Here is a 22,982-nt window from a genome sequence, read left to right as displayed (position 1 = left end):
GGTGATGTTAAGGTAGGAATCTATGAGAATATTGAACATGCAATGTGTTTTATTTGGGGCATTTTAAACTTCGCATACTGGCCCCAATGTTCATGAGTCAGTACCCAATTGGAAGGATTTTTTTTTTTTTTTTTTTTTTTTTTTTTTTTTTAGCTTTACAGTTAATGGGAAATTGAAATTTTAAACTGAAAGATAATTGTTTTTAAAATATACTGTTCCCAGTAAGAATTATCTGGGATACTATTAAAATCTGGATTTTTTAGGTTACAATCTCCTAGATTCTGACTTACCAGGTATGAGATGGAGCTCATAATTTGCAATTTAAGGAGCACCACTTCTAATGTAAGTAGATTATAGTGTCTACCAACCTTTTGTACTCAAGTATACCAGCATAGTTATATTTTAAAAATTACAGAATTTTCCTTCCCACCTCTGAAAACTGAAGCAGGTTTGGATGTCATCTGCCTACCTGTGTAGTTACTCTGCATCAAAATTTGAGAGCTCTTACTTTGGAAAATTAAGGTTAATTTAAAGTGGAATCTTAAAAAACATTTTTGCGAGAGATAACTTTTTATTTTTTAAATTTGCTTTTATTTAAATTCAGTTAATATATAATGTATTATTGGAAACAACTTTTTAAATGTCTTTATTATTAAATTCTTGAGATTATTTGAGATACTAATTTTAAGTTTGGAAAAAGGCTAATCAAAACAAAGCAAAAGGAAAGGAAAAGATATGCTGTATAAACAGTAAACATAGGATAGCTGATCTACTGTATTTTTATTAAATAAAGTATACTTCAAGGTATTACCAGAGATAAAAGTGAACATTTGTAAGCTAAAAGTAAATATTAAGGAGGAAGACAATAATCCTTCATAGGCATGTACTTAATTATATTGCTTATAAACACATGCAAAGAAAACTGTCAGAACTAAAGAGAGAAGTGGACTAATCTACAATCATAATTGAAGCCTTTAATACTCATTCTTCAGGATCTAATAGAACAATTTAGAAAAAGAATAGCTAGGCAGATATAATATTTGATAAGTAATCGTAGTAAAACTACCTTGAACATTACCATTTATAGAACTCTACTGAAAAAGCTTGTAGGACAGTCACCAAGAGAGTATATAGAAGGAAGACCGTAATATAAGTACCAATGAGTAGCAGAAGACTGAGATTGTACAGAATATTTTCTGTGACAAGAATGGAATGAAATTGGAAATCAACAGCAATAAGATATCTGGAATACTCCCAAATATTTGGAAATTAACAACATATTTCTAAATATGAAATTAAATAAAGGATATCAACACAAATCCTAAAGGGAATAAAGGGAACTCTCATGAACAAACTATGCTGATAAAGTTGAACAATTAGAGAAAAGATACAAATTCCATGAGAAACACAAATGACAAAACTGACATAAAAGCAAAATAAAAATCAGAATACCTACATTATTATGAAAGAAATTGAATTCATTATCAGAACCTTCACACGAGAAACTTTCATGTCCAGCCAATTCCATTAGTAAATTTTATTGAACATTGAAGTAAGGATTAACACAATTCCAGAAACAGGAGCATTTTCTAACACATATTAAGAGACCAGTATAACCCTGATAACGACAAATTTCGAATACATTCAAGAAAATTACAAAACAATACCCTCATGACCATATATGTAAAATTCCTTAACAAAACACTAGCAAATCAAATCCAGCTACGTATAAAATGGATAATACATTATGACCTGATGGGTTTATTCCAGGAATGAAAAGTTAGCTTAACATTTGAAAGTCCATCAGTGTAATCACTGTGTTAACAAAACAAAAGATTAAAAAATATGTTTATTTCAAAGGATACAGAAAAAGCATTTAACTAGTTCATCAAACTCAGCTAATTAGGTAAAGTGTGATATTTCTTCAACATAATAAAAGGTGCATAGATTTAAAAACTTGTAACACTATATTTAATGGTGAAATATTGAATGCTTCCCCTCAAAGATTACACAGAAAGAGATCTTTTAAAAAATAAAAAAAGTTGGTTTTTTTTTTTTTTTTTTTTTTTTTAATTTGAGAGACACAACAAGTGGGGTGAGGGTCAAAGAGAGAACCAGACTCTCTGCTGAGCAGGGAGCCCATATCCTGGGCCAGAAAGAGGTCCTTGATTCTGTTCAGCAATGTATGGAAGTTCAGACAAGTGCAATAAGGCTAGACAATGAAATAAAGAGAATAACATTGAAGAGGAGAAAGTAACAGTGCCATTATTCCCAGATGATATGACTGTTTACACAAAGAAAATAAGGAATCTACTAAATAACTACTAGAAATAAGTGACTTTAGGAAGATAGCAGGATGCAAGAATAAGATACTAAAATTAAATGCATTCTTACATACAACAAATAGTAGTATAGTATGTCTTTTTTTGAGCTTTTTACTTTTAGCCAATCTATGTCATATTTAAAGTGGGTTTCTTACAGACATCATGTATCTGAGCTTTGTTTTTTTCATTTTAACTGATGTTTTAGTTTCAAGTGTTTTGTTTAGACCATTTACATTTAATGTAATTAGTGATAATGTTCTTTGACTTTAGTCTACAGCTTTTTGTTCCTCTTTCTCCCTGTGCCATCTTCTTTATGGATAATTTGGATTTTGCTAATATTCCATTCACCTATCTATTTTTTTTTCTTCTAGTTCTAGGGATTACAAGATACATATCAAACCTTTCACCTAGTTAGATTTTTACTTGACATGAAATGTAGGAAACATACAACCATATAGGTTCCTTTATCTCCTCCCCAACCCATTATGCTTGTCATATGTATTTCATTTACATACATTGAAAACTCTATCAAGACGCAGTTATGATTTTTGTTTTCAATAGTCATACATATTTTAAAGAACTTAAAAGGAGAACAATAGTCTATTATATTTACCAAGTTGTGGTCTATTACAGCATGTCAGTATGTTTTGATTAAATTGTAAATTGCCATTTGACTATAAGGTATTCCTTTTCCTCAACCCTATTTAATAGATGTTTTTAATCAGCTAAGTTGGGGCATATTAAGTAAAAGTCAGCAATAAACTTGCCATGTTGATTTAAATGGAAAATATTGCCTCATTTTTTTCATTGTTAATTTGGACTATTTAATTGAAGTGCTCAATAAAAATTTCTGTTTCTAAAGCATACTTTAGTTGTATTTGTAAATAGAGGTTTTCTTGGTTTGGACTTACTATTAGAATTTCCATTTTAAAAATAATAACAATTTTTTAACAAGCCAATTAATAACTTATATGATGATATAAATTGCTCTTGGTGTTTTGAAAAATTTAACAGTAATAAGATTTGCATAGTGCCTCTACTTTTTTATTACTATTTTTCCAGTGAAGTGTATGTTTATATTTTTTATTAAATGTATTCCAGAACAGGGTTAGGTATTTTTGATTTAGGTGCAGATAATAATGGATTCATTTTTGCCCTGTCACTTGAAATTTGAGTTCTATCTGAAGCACAATATTGGGAGATCACTTTCCTGATACCAGTAGATCTGTATTTTAAGTACACTAAACTGGTAAGGAATCTATTAAAAACAGCTCTTTTGAAGAAATAGTTTTACTTCTTTGGTATTTATTTTAAAGAGCACACTTAAATGCCTATTAGTGTGTAAGAACTTATAAATATATTTTTTTAAGCAACAAAAGAAAAATTTGACCTTTTCCTAGAAATCACAATATGGATTTTATACAAAGTCAAAAGGTAATCAGAGCAAAATAGACCAATATTAGATATTCTTTAATTTCCAGCCGACCCAAATTACTCCCAGTGACACAAATGATTATTGACATTGATCATTCAACAAATACTTTTTCTTGGCACTGAGTGTATTGCTGTGGAAAAGATAAGTGGAAAATATAAGAGCAACTAATATATTCATTTCAAATAGTAATAAATTCTGTTATGACAGGTAAATAGGATAACGGAATACACTTCTTTGAACCAACAATTTAAAGTGTTTTTCCCCCTCCACACTAACACACACACATACACACACACACTTAAATAGGATATTCTGTTACCCTATTTGAGCTGAGACCTAAATGATCCGTGCAAGCCCTACCATGCAGAAGTGTGGCACAGAGCATTCCAGGTAGAGAGGGTATCAGATGCAAACCCTCTAGATCAATAATGACACCGTCCTGTTTGAAGGAGAACAAAAGGGAAATGTGCCTGGACCTGGTGATTGCTGGGGAAGTTCTATGAAATGACACAGAGGAAGACTGAAGCCACGTGATGCTATCGTAAAGGTTATGAATGACCTTTTGATTTTACAACTTTTAAAGAACACAGATCAAAACAGAACTTGGTATCAAACTGAATGTCAACTATTTTTTGTTTTTTAGCTTCGGACATTTTATTCCAGCTTAATATTTTACCAGTGTGTTTGATTGATTGATTGAGTTAGGAGCCACACAGATGTTCTTTGCCAAGCATATTTATTTATTGTGGTAATGTCTGAGCTGTTTTATACTAGCTAATAAAGTGATTTATTTGAGGGAAAAGGTGAATGAGTATAACATATGGGCCAGCTTGTTTAGCTCTTTTAAAAAATAGCCTTATTTTTATGCCTTCTTTAAAGGTTAATTCTAACTTATTAAGAGAGTTCTCCATTCTTGATTGTATTTTCTTAACACAAAAGTTCTAATATTCTTTGTCTTATTAAATTTTCCCAACTATCTCTTTTGAACAAAATGTAATTCTCTTAGAGGATTGAGAGAACAAAAAACTCCTGTATTCGTGAAATTTACATCGGGAGTGCACCTCCGTGGAGCATAAGTGTCTGATTAAGTAAGGCACTGTCAAAGACAAAAAGTTAAGTGAGTGTCATTTTTTTCTATTAATGGCTGAGTTCCCAGAATGATTCAGATTTTAGCCTATGATATCATCCTTACTTAAGTGTTTAGACAGACAAATAAATACTTAGAGAAATAGCAAAATAAAATCAAGAGGAAAGTAGAAATAATTAAAAAGAGTAACAGTCTAATTCAGGCTTTAAAATTAGTGTTATATATTCAGTTTTCATTCAGAACATTGTGATTCCAATGACCAATTGAATGTACTTTCGGATTTCATTTTGTCTGACACTGACATTAATACTAGTGGAAAGCACCTGCTTTCATTTTCAGAGTACTTTCAGAAAGTTAATCCTGAGAAAGGGATTCTGGGAGATGGGTGACTTGAATGCTTTCTGTGTTCTCTCCCCTTCTGATTCCAATTTATTTACCTCTCTTGAGCCAAGCAGCTTCTGAGGTCAGAAGGCCTGCACGAATGAGGGAGAAAGTGGGTTCTGTGGAGTCCTGGTAGAAATCTGATGCGGAATTTTATCATCTCTGCACTCCTTGAAAGCCTGGAAAATAATGCAAGAGAAGCCCCACAAGAGAATGTGGCAGATCCTAGGAAGAGCTCAGTCTGCAAAAATTTCCCCCACTTAAATTTTATGTCATAAAATGTTAATTCCCAGACAATTATTTAGTAGTATATTATTTATTAATTAAATTATTATTTATTTAATTTCTTAATTATTTATTAGTTAAATTAGTCAATATTAGTTAAAATTCCACAAGGACTTATAAGGAGAATTTTTCAAAATTATTTTTAAATATGCAATTAATTTCTTAGATAAAAATGAGTGGATGCCTAAAATAGGCAGGACGAGTCTGAAAAAAAGACACTGGTCTTGATGACAGTCGGGAGAAAGAAACTAACATTACTCAACCTGACCGTACACTCTGAAGCTACTTCAATACAGTCAGTATGATCCTAACACAAGGATAGAGAAAGACGTCAGTAGAACAAAATAGAATCTTTCTCAACCAGAGTTCTTCACCTGAAGCACAGCTCAGGATGTGATTTCACTTACTGTTTTCTTGATTTCCACAAGGATAACATAGAACGAGTACCATTCTAGAGGCACTGGAAAGAAGTCCATTTATTGTAAATAGTGTATGTGTTAGGCATCAGGGCTTCATTCTTTCACAGAATCTAGGTTGAGAGAAACTAGATAATTCAGAACTATGAAATTAAATATATGGCAAAGATGGAATTTCACCTATGTGGAATATTTTTTTTTTCCTTTTAGTAGTAATAGTATGGACACAATTGAATATCCATATGGGAGAAAAAAGTTGAACCCTATGGCACTTCATGTATGAAATAAATTCCAGGAAATTTCACAACTGTAATCTAAAAATGAAAACAAAAATCTTAGAAATTTTTGAGCTCCATGTGTGAAAATGAATGGATTAGGAAGAGCCTCTTAAATCAGGAGGCCTAGAAATTTTAGTTGCTTTTTAAGGAAAGATTCTATCAAATGCAGTGTCTTTTATCTGATTTTTTTTCAAAAGACACCGTAAATATGTAATGTCAGTATGTAAAAATGATGTTAAAAAATACTTGAAATACAAATGACAACTATTTAAGTGTCAGTTATAGACCAAGTGCTCTCCTAAACTAATAGGAAAAGCAAAACCACAATAGACAAAAATAACAAATGATACAAATAGGTAATTCCATTTATGTAGAGTTCTAGAACAGGAAACACTCATCTGGAGTGATAGGAATCACTCCATGGTTGCCTGGGGCAGTACATGGGAATTGCTGGCAAAGGGGCAGGATGGAATTTTCTGAAGTAAAGGTAATGTTCCGTATCATTGTGGAGATGATTATATTGGCAGATCTTGGACCGATATAATTAAGTGTTTACTTTTATGTATGTAAATTATACTTCCAGAAAGTTGACTTGAAACTATAGTTGATACCCTTAAATGCTAGTATTTTTTTTTAAAGATTTTATTTATTTATTTGACAGACAGAGATCACAAGTAGGCAGAGAGGCAGGCAGAGAGAGGAGGAAGCAGGCTCCCCGCTGAACAGAGAACCCCATGTGGGGCTCGATCCCAAGACCCTGGGATCATGACCTGAGCCGAAGGCAGAGGCTTTAACCCACTGAGCCACCCAGCTGCCCCTAAATGCTAGTATTTTAAAGGATGTTAGCACCTATTGCTCTAAGGGCTGTGGACAAAAGGATGTTCTCTTTTCTTGCACAAAAGTGATTTTTTATAGTCTTAATGGTAGCAACTTTAAAACGTCTGCTAAGATAAAAGTTAATATCTTTCAATCTAGTAGTCCTGTTTCTTGGACTGTTCATAGGACTCAGAGTCCCAGTACATAAAAACATGTATGCAAGTATGTTTAATGCAGAACTGTTCTTAGTGGTTCAAACCTGTGTACCAAATAAATGCCCATTATTTGGGGAATGGCTGATGAAACTGTGGAACATATTTATCATATGGTATTATACAGCCATTTAAAAGGATGGGTTCAAACTATCAGGAAGGACACCCATAAGTTACCATTAAGGGGGAAAAGCATGATGCACAAAGGGGAAGCAAATAGGCGATCTCATTTTTGAAAAGGAAATAGTGCTCTAAAAAAATCCTATAAAAATGCATGTTCTAATGTATATGCAAAAAAAAAAAAATTCAAGGATATAATCCAGATCCTAAACATAAACATGGTTTACCTAGTGTGAAAGGCAGGATGTGGGAGGAGTAGGGGAAGACAGGAGCAATGGAGAGGAGGGTGGTGCGCAGAATCCGATTTCCCCGGAAAACATCACAACAGCACACACATAGAATTTCCCGTCTTTGCAAAATATCATAGATCTTCATAAGCCAGAAGAAAATTTGTTTTTATGTGCTATTTTATAGGGCATTCAAATTTTAGAAAGGTGCTGCAAAGTAATGTAACATTCTTCTATTTTAATAAACAAACAAGATCCTCTGTAGATGAGCTCTGCTTTCAGTTTCTCTGAGAAACTGTCCAAATACAATCCTGTTGATTTCCAGGCACAAAAAGTCCATTTATTTTGGAGTGGTAGGATCAATAGAGAAAAATTAGTTCCGCTCTCTCCTGTACCACCCATTTGGTCCCCTAGAGTGGATGGTGCTCAAGGGCAGATCTGCACAGACTGTGGAGTCCCTTTTGATAACAGTGGTTGAGAGAGTAGGATTGACTACTAGCTCTTTGGCTTTGCAGAAGTTACACTTAGTCTTTCCCCAGGAAACATGTTTCTCACTAGAGCATGTACAGGGAGGCACTGTGAGATCTCACTTGATGTCTTTCAGCCCTTATTTCCCCTTCTATCTGTACATTTCATACTCCTATTTCACTGACTTTGGATGGTGAGAGAATACATCCAGCTCTGATTTGGTCAGAGTAGGAAATACAGGAGGAATTCTGCATCTGTGGTCATCATTGGTTTAGATTTCTTTGAAATTATGATAGGTGCTTTTAGCACTGGTTGTGTTTTCTAGGTCTTTTTTGCATTGGACGTAAATCCTGTTTTCACTGTCACGTAAGGGGAAAACACACTTTGCCACGTGGAAAACAGTTTCTTTGATTGAACCCTCCTTTCCCTCATCTTTGGAAAACCTTCGTTCTCCATGTTTATCTTCTGTATCCTGCTGTACTTCTGTATTTGCTTACAGGAATGTCTAAGATTGTTTTTGTTCCCCTTCATTTACCTTTACTGACATAGTGTATAAACACAGGAACGCTTAACCCCATTGTAATTGGTTAAAACAGAACATTTTGAATACCTTGCCACAGACACACACTTACTCACTATCAGAGCTTTCCAGAGTAGAAACAGACAACGAATGGGTTAAGAGTCACTAATACTATAACCATTTCACCTCAAATGTAGATATAAAGCATCTTGTAAGATCAGTCTTGTTCAACAGAGCACCCAGTTCAGAGCATCTGATCTGATAAAATGTAAGTCCAATGATGCACCCAGTTTGGGACCCCAGTGATGCAAACAGTATGGAAGAGCTGTTTGATGAGTGCTTCCAAAGATTATTTGTACCCCATTAAATTCTCATTTGAAAGTTCCTAAAAAGACAAAAAAAAAAAAAGTTCTTAAGAAAAAAAATTGAGGCCTCATTCTAAGGATGATCTGGATGTGATTAAGAAAGCTCTTAAATTATCAACTCATGTTTCCATACTTAAGTGCTACAAATTAACCACCTTTTAAAAACATCGTGGTGAATCATTTTTTCCCACTCTTGAGATATTAAACATTATTCAATTAGTTATGAATACTAAAATATTGATCTTACATTAAAGAGGGTGAAGGGACTATAAAATCAAAACAAATTGAAAGGAAAAAAAAAAGTAGACCTGATCAGTAGTCATTCAAATCGAGCAGGAAAAAAAAAACAAACAAACACATGCACCCTATATATATTAATTATATAACTATAATTATGTGTTACATAGATAACTCCTTTTTTCATGGAAATTCTATGGAGAATTTATGAATCCGAAAAGATGGGGTGAATAGGGAAGGATTCTGAGTTGGCATTAGGAAATGTTAATGGGATCAGTGTAAGTATAGGCAAGTTAATCCAATATGCAAGAGGCTGCTTTCAGTATGAACTCTTTAACTGATAAAACTTGGAGGAAATTGAAATTATTCAACGCATCAGTGTTTTAGAAATTGAAACATTCATTTTAATAACATCCCCTTTCCCTTCATTTTCTTCTCCTTTTTATTTTGTTTGTTTTGGTTTTAAACAGGCCATATACTCCTATGAAAGGAGGAATCTCCAATGTATGGTTTGACAGATTTAAAATATCTAATGACTGCCCAGAACACCTTGAGTCAATCAATGTAATGTGTCAAGTGCTTACAGATTTGATTGATGATGAAGTAAAAAGTGGCATCAAGAAGAGTAGAATATTAGTAGGTAAGACCGTTAAATGTTGGTAATTTAAATTTCCTTCAATTTGCTCTATTCTTGTACATTAAACTTTACTTGGAATATTATTTAGAAACACTTGTATATCATTTGACCTGTTTATAGTTTCAAATAGAGTTTACATATTAAGGGTTTCAAAAATATTAAACGACAGCTCATGAAACTTTATTTTCTTTCTGATAATAACATAATTTGCAAATTCCATGCTTAATTTTCAATTAAGAGATTATTCATTTTAGTTTTTAAAATATTTTAGTTAGCTTAAGTTTTATAAATATGTTTAAACTATTGCCATGATTAAGGTAGCATATGCCGTCAAAATATCAAATTCATGAAAAGTAAACTCTTCGGGGTTAGTATCAGAGGAGTAGGGTGTTTGTAAACTCCTGTTAAACATACCTTCAGGGGCGCCCGGGTGGCTCAGTGGGTTAAAGCCTCTGCCTTCAACTCTGGTCATGATCCCAGGGTCCTGGGATCCAGCCTGGCTTCGCACTGGGCTCTCTGCTCAGTAGGGAGCCTGCTTCCCTTCCTCTCTCTCTGCCTGCCTCTCTGCCTACTTGTGATCTCTGTCTGTCAAATAAATAAAAAAATAAAATCTTTAAAAAAAAACAAAAAACAAACAAAAAAATACCTTCAGCAATTTCTGTTTCCAAGGAGATATAAAGTACCTTTACATAAATTGTTTTTTCTACTTAATGCCCTTTACTTTTTTCTGTAAAGAAATATTATAATATTTTAATATTATAAATTAAAATATTATAAATATTTTAATATTTATATATAATATAATATAATATAAATTTTATAATAATTAAATACAAATATAAAAATATTAAATACATAAGCTATTAAAATCTCTATTTCTGTAATACATAGAAAAATGTAGATGGTACAGGACATATTTTGGTGAAGGAGTTTTATTTTCAAATGTAACTATTCAATTTATAGCGAGTTGTATTTAGTGATGAAAATATAAAGCAAATTAGCTATCTCTGTCATATTCTAAATAACGTTAAAATGCACATTGGGATCCTTATAGACAAGATTTGGGTAAATTAATAAACTTCCTTTGTAAATTACTGAAGTACTAAACCAGTCATTGAGTTGAGAGGCAGTATAAGACTTTTAATACATGTTGTCAAATTCCTTTCACGAAAAAATTGTACGTATTGATACTTCTGCCACCCCTATTAGAATGTCTGTCTTATTATATCCTCATTGAAATAATATTGTCTTGAAAAAAAATTTGCTAAAAATAAGGCAATTAATTTGTGATTACTTTGTTATTTTCCTTCTAATTTTGTTATATTTTTACACAGGAAAGCTTTTCTTAGTTGTCTGTTACTCTTTGCTCTTATGATTTTTCTTTTCCAAATAAGGTCTCAGTTTAAGAAAATCTCTGGAACTTGGTAAATACTCAAATAAATTTTCTGCTGGTTTTCTATAATGTGATTTTTTTTTTACATGTAATTCTTTGATTCATCTGGAATTTATTTTGCTTTCTTTTTACCATGTCATGGAAGTATTAGTTATTTTCTGAAGTACCAAGAGAACTTTATTAGAAAATAGTCTTGTTTATAAAGCGATCAGTAATATAGTCAGTATTTTCTCAGAACTCCATTGACTTTATAACAACAATATTTATTTTTGAAAGCTTTGTAGATGATTACATTATAAAATGATAAAACTTGAAATTTATGGTAAAGCCATATTAAAATATTTACACATTATTACATTTTATTTTTATTTTATAAAAAGCTGGGAAAGAAAAAAAGATATTTTTTTTAATTTGTGAGTTGAGCTGATTAACTTTTATAAAAAAGCCTCTTTCCTACACTGAGATGTGAAAGAGACACAAATGTGCAGATGCAAGGCGGTTTGTTCTTGCTCCCTGTATTGTTTGTCATTTCACTAGTCAAAGAACATAAATCTTCAGGAACGGTTATGTAGCATTAAACATGTCCCCCAAATTCACATGATCCTTGACCTCTTACACTATGACAAAACATTAGTTATGTTTATATTAGTTATTAATATAACTATATATCACATATAGTTATCTATATAAAACTTAGGGTATATTATCATAACTATATATATATAAAACATGTTTATATTAGTTATTAACTCCTTTTTTGTGTCTAGGATTCTTTATGTGTGTTAACTCTTTTTTTTTTTTTTAAGATTTTATTTACTTATTTGACAGAGAGAGATCACAAGTAGGCAGAGAGGCAGGGATGGGGTTGGGAAGCAGGCTCCCTGCTGAGCAGAGAGCCCGATGCAGGGCTTGACCCCAGCACCTGACCTGAGCCGAAGGCAGAGGCTTTAACCCACTGAGCCACCCAGGCGCCCCACGTGGGTTAACTCTTAATGCAGAGAGGAAGTACCATTCTAATCCTGCGGAGATCTTTTTGCTGTGGTTGTTATTTGCTTGTCTTCTGGACCTAACCGAACCACCCATCTATTTGAAAATGTGGCACAAGGAGCGGTGTCACTGCTGTGTTCGAGTGTGTGTGCGTGCATCCCTGCGTTGTGTGAATCATAGTTGCCGCTGATGGCGGTATACCACAAGCAAGAGCTTGGGCTCTGGACTCGGCCTGCAGGTTTGCAACCCTAGACTCACAACGTCGTAGATACAGAATCCCCTTAGCCTCTGTGCTTGGATGACAGTAATAGTAGCTCTGACAGACTTGTGATGATTGAACTAGTCAACTGCTACCATCTTAGAAACGTGTCTGGCACATAATGTTGAGACAGGTTTCTTGCTGTTATTAAATAATCTTTTTACCCGTATGCCAGGGTCACTCCAAACAGCGGAAAGGCCCTACTGGGTTAGGCCCGCCCCGGAGACTCAGGTAGCTCACTGCTCTCACTGCTCCTTCCCCATCAGCTGTCTTCATTTTGCTCCATGGTGGACACGCTGTGTTTCCCTTTCTTTTTCACAGATTACTTAAACAGAAGTTACTGCGTAATATTTTTCTACTGGTTTTTATACTTTTGTGTGTCTATTATGGTACATTTTAAGTGAAGTAAGATTTAAGTGGTATTCATGACATGTTAATGAAGGAGGGATTCAATGGGAAGTCAAAGAAAAATGCGCTTAAGATGCTGAACAATTTTTATTACACACACACACATGCACCACAGTAAGGTTGGGTTATTTTTTTAAAAATTGTAAGAGGAGGGGCGCCTGGGTGGCTCAGTGGGTTAAAGCCTCTGCCTTCGGCTCAGGTCATGATCCTGGAGTCCTGGGATCGAGTCCTGCATCAGGCTCTCTGCTCAGCAGGGACCCAGCTTCCTCCTCTCTCTCTGCCTGCCTCTCTGCCTACTTGTGATCTTTGTCAAATATATAAATAAAATTTAAAAAAAAAAATTGTAAAAGGAAAAACTAGAGAATTTTAGGATCAGAAAGAAAAAACATGGAGATAATAGGTACAAAAATTGTTATCCTTATTGATTTTGTTTAATATGGGATAAAATTTCTGATTTAATATCATACAGTATATGCTCATGGAACCCTTAACTTTAAGATTATATCTGCAACCGATGTAGCTTTGTAAAGCAACTATTTGAGTAGGTGGGAGCCTATCCGTTGTCTGTGGTTTTATTTCGATGAGTGTTTTTTTTTATTATTATTTTAAAACTTAGTTTTAAAAACAACTGTTTTAATAATTTATGTTTGCCAAACTGCTTTTGGATAGTATACCTAGCTTGATCAGGTCAAAGATGGTGCTTCTCATTCTAAATTTGATCTCCAAATTGTTAATAAAAATGTTAAGTCTTGGAATACCAAGAAAACTTCAAAAATTGTACAGCCTAATGAGGGAGATGCAGAAGTAAGGTGTTCTAATACGATGTATTGTGAAAGTGTGTTACAAGGTGCATTGTGAGCAGTCAGGAAAAACAGATGATCTTTGGGAGAGTTAGGCACTGTTTCTTAGAAGAGAGGACTCACCAGCTGAGTGACTGGTGAACAAAGAGGGAAGCACATTCATGGAAGAAAGGAAGGGCACACCAGAATCTCTCAGGATATGCTAGTTTAGTATGCACTCCAGTCCCCAAGGATTATTGAATTAGATGCAGAGAATGACGGGATGGAATGTGCATTTCAGAAAGCTTATGCTGGCAAGCTTTCTGAAATGCATTCTGAAATGTGGTGGTGTGGTGGTGGGCAGGCCAGTCTGAAGCCTGGAGCATAGCTTGGAGGCAAATGCAGTAGGTCCAAGAGAATGACAGTGATTAACACACCCACTGTTTGCAGATTTAGGGAACACAAAGATGAATAAGGTTTTTACTGAAGGACCGGATAGTCCACTGCAGGCATTACCTGTGAAAACAAATCTTGATTTTCTAGTCATCAGTGGAACTATATTGCTTTCTTAATGGAAAAAATAAATTAACTTTGGTTAGATAGGAAGAACTAGACAAAAAGTTCACTAACTGTCCTAGTGCTGGGGTCAGATAGAGGAGATGGTCAAGGAACACCAGTGTGTTCTTGGAGACATTAGTGAATCCTCACTCTGTACATTAAGACTATCGGGCATAAGAAAGCTTATTTATTTAATTTTATGTATTTGTACCACTCGTGATTCTACAGAGGGTGAGATAAAAGTTAGGGGAAACGAGCAGTAAAATAGTGACTTTAAATCAGTTTCTGATTGTTGGTAATATAGTTACTATAATAAATCAGTTGGTTCCAATCTTGTAGCCTGAGAAAATTATTAATAATGTTATTTTATTCTGTCTTCCTGTTTTATTAACGTGGGGAGTGTCCATTGTGCAGAATGTAAGCAAATTCATAGTACTACATTCTGCCTCTCCGTTAATAGCAGCGTTGAAACTCATTTCCTTCTTGGATGTTTCTGTATAATGTGAGAAATCAAAATGAAGAAAGGGATATAATTTTTCCCATGTGTACTGCTGTGCTTTAAAAGTACATGTAGTAGTAAAAGTACTAAAATAATTCACATTTATATTACACTTGACAGTTTTTAAATTGCCATTATTATACACATTGTTTGATTTTCAGATAGTGTTTAAATTATAAGGTTGTTTTCATGCACAGTATCTCTTTTGAGCCTTGTGACAGGTAAAACAGGAAATTATTACTCTAATTTCTGATATTTAAAAACAAAACAAAACAACAACAACAACAAAAAAAACTAAAATCCAAAGAGTTTTTCTAGCTAACATAAAATCTAGTTGGGACTAGAACCCAGATCCTTTGACTTCATCACCTTTGTACCAGGATGGGATTCCTTTTTCGGCCACTAGGTGGTGACAATTTGTTAAGACAAAACTGATAAAATTTAGGGTTTAACTTTGATCTAGGACATCTAGAATCTGACTAATGATATAACCAGATTACAAGAATTTTGATACTATGAACATACTGTCAGAATTTTGAAGCAGGGAGAATCAAGTAATCCTGGAATTACACCTGAGTAATTAATGTGGATGTTCTAAATACCCATCATGAGAGAAATGGTTAAGGGAATTATGGTCTTTTAATACAATTGAATATTATGTAATTATTAAATACTGGATGTACACATAGAATGAACATTATGAGTGTGTGTTCAAGGAATAAAGTTATGTTTTTTTTTAATTCTGTTGAAAGACTTAAGTCAGTATAATATGAAAGAAAAGGTATAAAAATTATATATTGAGTGTTTAACTATTAAAATTCACTTTAAAAATATGTCAGAATTATGTATGAGTAGTGAAATTTTGGATGACTCATTTATTTCTGCCTGTATGGTGTAAACACTTTATACACTGGATATATATCAGTGTATTAATTTTATAATATTTAAAATAAAGATGAAGGGACAATTGCAATAGCCAAGATGAAGATGAGCACCAAAATTTCCTGTCTCCCTTCGTCCTGACCTTACACAAGTTTCTTTTGAAACTTTTAGCTCTTTCTTGAGCTAAAACTTGAGAAGTGATAGCAGACTTCTACTTTCTTTTTCATATATATATATATATATATATATATATGTATATATATCTTCATTAAACAACTTGTGTTTCTTCAACAACAATTAGAACTTTAAAGTCTTGGAAGTCCTGTTTCAATAGCTTTTTTTGGAAGATGATAAGTATTTTGTTTACCCTGTAAATATCAGAGAATATAGACAAATAGATATTCCCAAACCTTTTGAGACTTTATCACAGTTTAGTCTGAATAACTATAATATATAAGTTAAATGGAAGAGTTGTTGAAATTTGAAGGGAGGGTAGATTTTATTACATGCTAAAAGTTCTGTTTAATTGATGGCAAACTTGAATTTGTAAGTATTTTTTTTCCTTTGGATTTTGTTTTCAGATAGATTAGTTTTCCCAGGATAGGTTTTTTTTTTTTTTAATACATTGTTTCTGTTTTATTTTATTTAAAGAGTTCATAAAAGCTAGGTTTATTATTTTTTAACATGTTTTATTCAGCTTGTTAATCTTAAATGTATGTTGAAATGTTAACTCTTGACGTTTTAATACTTTGCCAGCAACTATAAATATACATTGTAACCATTACCTACAATGAGTTTACTATTTGGTATTTACTTATTGAACAGTATATTTTATATTGCATTTTAGACATTTAGATGGAAATTGAATTCAAATAACTAGTCTTTTGTGTTAAATTTCCTTCTATTAGAAAAAAATACACAAAGTCCCTTTTCATAATAAGTTGTGATGCTAAAGGTGATTGAATTGTCAAAGATGACTGGTGAGAAATAGCAGATTACCTCACAAGATTATAATTGGGTAAGGGGCTTAGAGTAAATCTTTAAATAATAAGATTTAGTGAGTACATTTATTTTTACTGTGAATTATGAGTATCGAACCTGAGGTTCAGTATCTGCAGGACACACTCATATCTATTCATAATGACGTCTCAAATGTGGGAAATGTTTTCTTACCTTTGGTCTTGTTCTTGTTAGGCTGGTTTCATTCAAGGGGCTCTGAAACCACACAAAGTGATTAGGTTACCCTGGTCAGTAAGAATGAAATGGTGGAGGGGGAAATTTAATCTGTAAAATTTTCCCAGTATGGATGATTTTAAAATAACTGTAAGTTGTTTTTGCTTACTCATCTGTTTCATACACCTTTTATCTTGTGATTTTTAAATATCTGTCATAGTAAAAGATCACATTTAATGATCCTACCTTCACATCTCTTTATGAAACGTTTTCTTTTTGCTCCAATTATGAATTGTGAGGTTTTTTTCAATCATTGATGCAGCTTAGATTACTGGAAACTTCATCATCCGCTATGATAGTCCTTAGCACATGTGACTATTTAGGCTTAAATTTGAACTCGCTGAAATTAAATAAAATTAAACATGTAGTTCCTTAGTCACACTGGTCATAGTTAATATATTCCTTGGGTACATTTGGCAAAAATATAATTCAAGCTCTTGAATTTCTCCAAAAAATAAAAACTTGGTTCCTATAGCCTTAGAATCTATAACATACGGTTTCTTTTAAATCATGACCATATTTTCACTTTCTGTTCTTCCCCATTATACCTAATCCTGAATCGCCTCCCTTGCAGCCATTGGTATTTTTCTAAGACAGTGATTCTCATACATTTGATGTGTAGGTAGAAGAGCTTTTGTACTTTGAGATTGTGTTAGATGGTCTGGCGCTGAGTCTAGGAATCTTTAATTTTAAGGAGCCAGATTTAGAAATCTGGCTGGGGGACACTAACCATTCACTCCTGCTTTTTTCTAAGCTTTACTTTTATAGCCAATCAGATCGCCAAAGAGCCACATTCCCTGATGATACAAATTTGTCCCCTTTTAGATATAATTTTATAGAACCACAACCTACATTTATTCATTTATTTGATGAGATACTTACTAGATGCCTGCTATGTGCTAGGCACTTGTTCTAAGCATAGGGAGGGGACATCAGTGAATAAGACAAAAATCCCTCTTCACATGAACCTTATAGACTACTAAATGCTAAGGCTTTATGTCCCAGACTTTCATAAAAGTCAGAAGCAGAAGAGGTGGTCTGTATGATGTCTGATTTTGAGTTTGATGTTTAATAAAGATCTCCTTGATAAATTCCACCCAGGAATTCAATGCCAGTAGAAGTTTCTAGTAGGATTTGGCATGATTCCTTCTGTTAAAGAATGTTGCCTTGCTCCAAGGAAGCAGTTGGAAGACCAGAAGCACCCGTAATTGCTGCTGCCTCCCCATATTATGTGTGTGTCTCTCTCCTTCGTTCTTTACCTCTCATTCTACCAGGAATCTCATCTCTCCCTCCCTCACATTTTCCCCTCATTTTAAAGCTGTAGTTTTATTGTGAACAGTGTGTTTGCTTATAAGCAACCTGGAATTCATTTTGTAAGTAAATTGGAAAAAGAGGGGAGATCTGAAGCCATGAAGGAAGTAATCGTTTGCTAGGATTTGCTTGAAGGAGGTCGGCGGTCATATCCTGGGAGATACAGATTCTTAATCTTAAACTGAAAGTAGACTCTGTATTTACAATAGCTCTAAACTTTGAAAGTCCTTGCTGTTTGACTTTGACAAGTGATTATTAAGCATTTGTATATAATAGGTTTAAAAAACTTTTTGGAAACCCTGGGGTACCTAGGTGGCTCAGTGGGATAAGCCTCTGCCTTCGGCTCAGGTCATGATCCCAGGGTCCTTGGATTGAGCCCCACATCAGGCTCTCTGCGCAGTGGGGTGTCTGCTTCTCCCTCTGCCTCTCCCTCCCCCCCAAATTGTGCTCGCTCTTGCTCTCTCTTGCTCTTTCATTCTCTCTCTCTCTCTCTTTCTCTCAGATAAATAAATAAAATCATCTTTAAAAAAATAAAAACTTGGTGGAAACCATGAAGATCATCTAGTCCAACCATCTAATCTTACTGGAAATGAGATTCTGGGTCTTAAATAGTTTACCCCAAGGCAACACCTAGAGTGTCACTGGTAGGATTAAAACTCAGTTTCCCTTTATTTCCCTGGGGTCCTCTTTCCACCAGACTTTACAGTAGAAAATATTTCATGTGCCTTTAAATATGATAAATTTAAGAGTCGTTCATAAACTTTTTGTTACTTTCATCCTGTAAGATATGGTTTTAAGAATTCAGCTAAACAGACTTTTGCTGAGTTACCACTGTGTGCCAGGAAGTGTGCACACCACTGGGCACGGGAGATGAGGAAGGCAGCTCCGGGCACATGCGCACCAGGGGGCGAGGACACTTCGCTGAGCTCCTCATAAGCTCGCAACACAGTGTGATCATGGGAGGCAGAACGGTTCTTATCCTCAAGGATTTCAAAATCTAGAGAACTAACTTAAAGTTGCTAAATTAAAACTTGGCCAAAATTCTCTTTCACAGCGTTTGCTTTATAACCCACATACTGTATCACATAGAAAAACTTGAGAAGAAAAAGAACAGTCTCTAACTAGAACTGTAGCAAAACCCAGGAAGTTTCGCATTCTCTCTGCTTACTTACAATGAGGGTTTACCGAAAACACTCATCTTGTCTGCAGCAAGCTCTGCATATCCAAATAGGGCCTGTCCTGTTGATCAGTGCACACACCCACAGGTAATGCAGTCCGGTGGTTTTTAACCTTTTTGGGAATCTGATGCATATATGCAACTTTCACACTCAATTTTAAGGTGTGTGTGCTGCCTTGTCCCCTGCCAAGCCCATTCATATCTCTCAGACGTATCTGCATCTGTGGCTGGTGTGGGGGGTTATTTTGAAAGAGCCTTTCATGTGGTTCTCATCCATGGTGAACTTCTGCTGTTGAGGCCCTATTATTTCTTTCTGGTATGTTGAAAACCACAGGTGTAATATTTATCGTACATTGCCATTATTTACATATTATGTACTTCTTAAAAATCCAAACTTCGCAAGCCTTAGTAATCTTCACTCATACGTTGTATCCTGGGTCCAAAATAATATTGTTGCCCTGCCCAATAATATTATTAGACGTTATTAAATAAATAAAATATAAAAACAAAATTTAAAAGCAGTTCTATTTGAGTAAATACTAGAAGATAGTGGAGAGTACATTAAGGTCTGTTACAAACAATCTGGATTCCAAAAGTCCTAGCTTAACAGCCAGAATTAGGGATGCCATCCTTAAACAGGTCGCCCAATCTTGGGCCTTGGTTCACTTCATCCATAAAAAGAGATTGTAGTAAATTTAAATTTATAGTCTCTTTAAGCATTCAGCTTTACACTTTGTTAAGTGAAATAAAGCAGGAGGCTGGAAATGAGGAGATCTGGATTCCACACCAGTATATATTTTTATATTTCCATAAGTGTGTGGCTGTGTGATTTACTTACTATATTTATTTCTCACAAATGTAAATAAGACATCTTTTAGCTCTCACTCAAGCAAGGGAGTAGTGTTCCAGGTTCCAGGTCTTGAGCCTGAAGTTGGGCCCCCACATCTTATACTTATCTCCGTATTCTGTGATGTCCCTGGTGCCCCGTCAAGGACAAGGGTCTGTGTATTTAGTACGTGTGCTGCCGAGGGGAGCACGGGACTGTGTATTTTAGTCTGCCTATCTTCGGTGGCTAGCACAGTGTTCGGACACATGAAAGACAGTAACAGTTTGTTAATTGAATAATTATTTTTTAAATCTTTTGAAAAAGTTTGTATAGGTACGTTTTAATTATACCATCATAAGTCAGTTTCCAAAACAATGTTGTAAATCAGAGATGTTTTAACTAGCTCACCGAATTTTTTTTTAAGATTTTATTTATTTATTTGACAGATAGAGATCATAAGGCAGAGAGAGAGGGGGAGGCAGGCTCTGTGCTGAGCAGAGAGCCCGAGCCATAGCTTGATCCCAGGACCCTGGGATCATGACCCAAGCCGAAGGCAGAGGCTTTAACATACTGAGCCACCCAGGCGCCCCTCACCAAATTTTTTATTATCTTCCCTAAAAGATACCTAAACATCTCTTATAAGGCAGGCATGAGAAATGTAACTCTTCATGGCGCTTGGAGCTTGGCAAGTAAGAGAGGTGCATGTTACTAATTCTGGTGGCAGTGGGAGGACTCTTTTAATACAAGTATAAGCAAAACGTAAGTGGACATTAGAAGTTTAACACTTGTGCTGACTCGTATTTTGAATTATGATAAATATGTTCAGTCAATGAGCATGATTTCTTTGTTTAATTCCAACTCTTTTTTTTTAAGATTTTATTTATTTATTTGACAGAGATCACAAGTAGGCAGAGAGGCAGGTAGAGAGAGAGGAAGGGAAGCAGGCTCCCCACTGAGCAGAGAGCCCGATGCAGGGCTCGATCCCAGGACCCTGAGATCATGACCTGAGCCAAAGGCAGAGGCTTTCACTCACTGAGCCACCCAGGTGCCCCCCAACTCTTTTAACAAGTCTCTTTACCAGTGATGACCTAGATGAACCAGTGTTACTCATTGTAAGTATTTTTTTAATGAGCTCGAAAGTAGACTAGACTTCTTTTTAGCACTGTATCTCTGTAAAGGTCTCCAAATATTTTACAATATGCATGGAAGCCTGACACAGATGTATCTTGTTTTAAATTATTGTCGCATTTATTCAACTTCTTCTGATAAGTGAACTTTTTGCTTCCTTTAGGAGGATTTTCTATGGGAGGGTGCATGGCAATGCACTTAGCATATAGAAATCATCAAGATGTGGCAGGAGTATTTGCTCTTTCTAGTTTTCTGAATAAAACATCTGCTGTTTACCAGGTAAGTTCCAGATTTTAAAAACAAAAAACAAACAAGCATGAAATATTCACGTGTTGAAACTAAAACGAAATTGATAATTAGGCAGTAACCATCAGTGCACAAAGCACTGTTGGGACTCCATCCCCGATTATATTTTTTAATATAGTTATATTAAATAGTAATTCCAGCTGGTCATCAATGTTCAGGAAATGCCATAGAAAGACTATTGTTAAGCTCAGCGTCAAAGGCGAAAGAATAAAAAGAATCTGTATGTATGATACATAGGTATCCCTTACACCATGATAAAAATATGGGTGATTATAGCGAGGTTTGTTTATGTCATGAATGTAATCAAAACAGAATCTCTCACATCCCCGATGCCTGTTTCATAGCAACAGGCTAATACAGGGATACGGTACATAGCGCTGTAACTTCATACCTACTGCAGAAACAGCAGATACAGGAATGAAACCTACAATGTAGTTTTTCCCTTAATTGTCCCCGTCTTCCTCCGTCCTGCCACCCTGCGCGAAGAGGTGTGTCTGCTCGAGTTACACGGTTTCTTCAGGAAATACTCTGCCCACGTTTGAGACAGTCCTCTGTGGGGTCAGTGCTGGTCACATAGAACTAACGGTAGCTCCCGTGGTACCTGCGGCCAGCTGGATGCCCCAGACGGCACCACGCCCGCCTCTTTTCTCCCTTGGAATAGTGACGCTTGGGTAGAGTGGCCCTTTGTCTGCCTTGTCTGATTTCGCAGAATCATGTCCTTTAGGGAATTTCTTAAACATTTCCGTTTCCTTATCCTGTTGTCAGGCTCTTCGGGACAGCGACGGTGTGCTCCCTGAATTATTTCAGTGCCACGGTGCCGCAGACGAGTTAGTTCTTCATTCTTGGGGTGAGGAGACAAACTCGATGCTAAGGTCCCTGGGAGTGAACGCGAAGTTTCACAGTTTCCCGGGTGTTTACCATGAGCTAAGCAGAGCCGAGCTCGAAAAACTGAAGTCATGGATTCTTACAAAGCTTCCGGGAGAAGTGGAAACGCAAAGTGAATGAGTCAGGGTAGATTTGCCCATCTACATGTCATGTCTCTCCATGAAAAGTGGTTTTTACTGCCAAATTACAGTTTGATAAATGATAATTAAAGTATTAATAAATATCACATGTACTGATTTATTTACTAGTCACTGAAATGCTTAGCACTACAGAGAGTAGCATCATCTTATCAATGGCAAACATTAATTTAGACAAACATCTGTGGATTGTTTTTCAGATACATTTGTAAATAATTGGAGACTTTTAAAAATTTTTTTATTTTTTTTTTTATTTCTTTTCAGTGTTCCAGAATCCATTGTATATGCACCACACCCAGTGCTCCACGCAATCCGTGCCCTCCACAATACCCACCACCAGGCTCCCCCAGCCTCCCACAGCCACCCCTCCAGAACCCTCAGTTAGTTCCTCAGAGTCCACAGTCTC

At 35.0% G+C, this 22,982-nt stretch overlaps 1 protein-coding gene across 2 annotated transcripts in view; it reads left to right on the top strand.

The window, feature by feature from the left end:
• Nucleotides 1-22,679, top strand: part of LYPLAL1 (lysophospholipase like 1) — a 35,353-nt gene extending 12,674 nt beyond the window's left edge. For both annotated transcript variants that reach the window (XM_044266817.1, XM_044266816.1), the window contains 3 exons: nt 9,642-9,811; nt 21,412-21,527; nt 22,320-22,679. In XM_044266817.1, the coding sequence (XP_044122752.1) occupies nt 9,642-9,811; nt 21,412-21,527; nt 22,320-22,559 (526 nt within the window). In that variant the 3' untranslated portion in view covers nt 22,560-22,679. The remainder of the gene's footprint in view (nt 1-9,641; nt 9,812-21,411; nt 21,528-22,319) is intronic.
• Nucleotides 22,680-22,982: the final 303 nt, after the last annotated feature.

Source organism: Neovison vison, chromosome 10, assembly GCF_020171115.1.
Source record: "Neovison vison isolate M4711 chromosome 10, ASM_NN_V1, whole genome shotgun sequence".
Classification (NCBI taxonomy): Eukaryota; Metazoa; Chordata; class Mammalia; order Carnivora; family Mustelidae; genus Neogale; species Neogale vison.
Note: the sequence above shows the minus strand (reverse complement) of the source record. Positions and strands in the feature narration are given on the sequence as shown.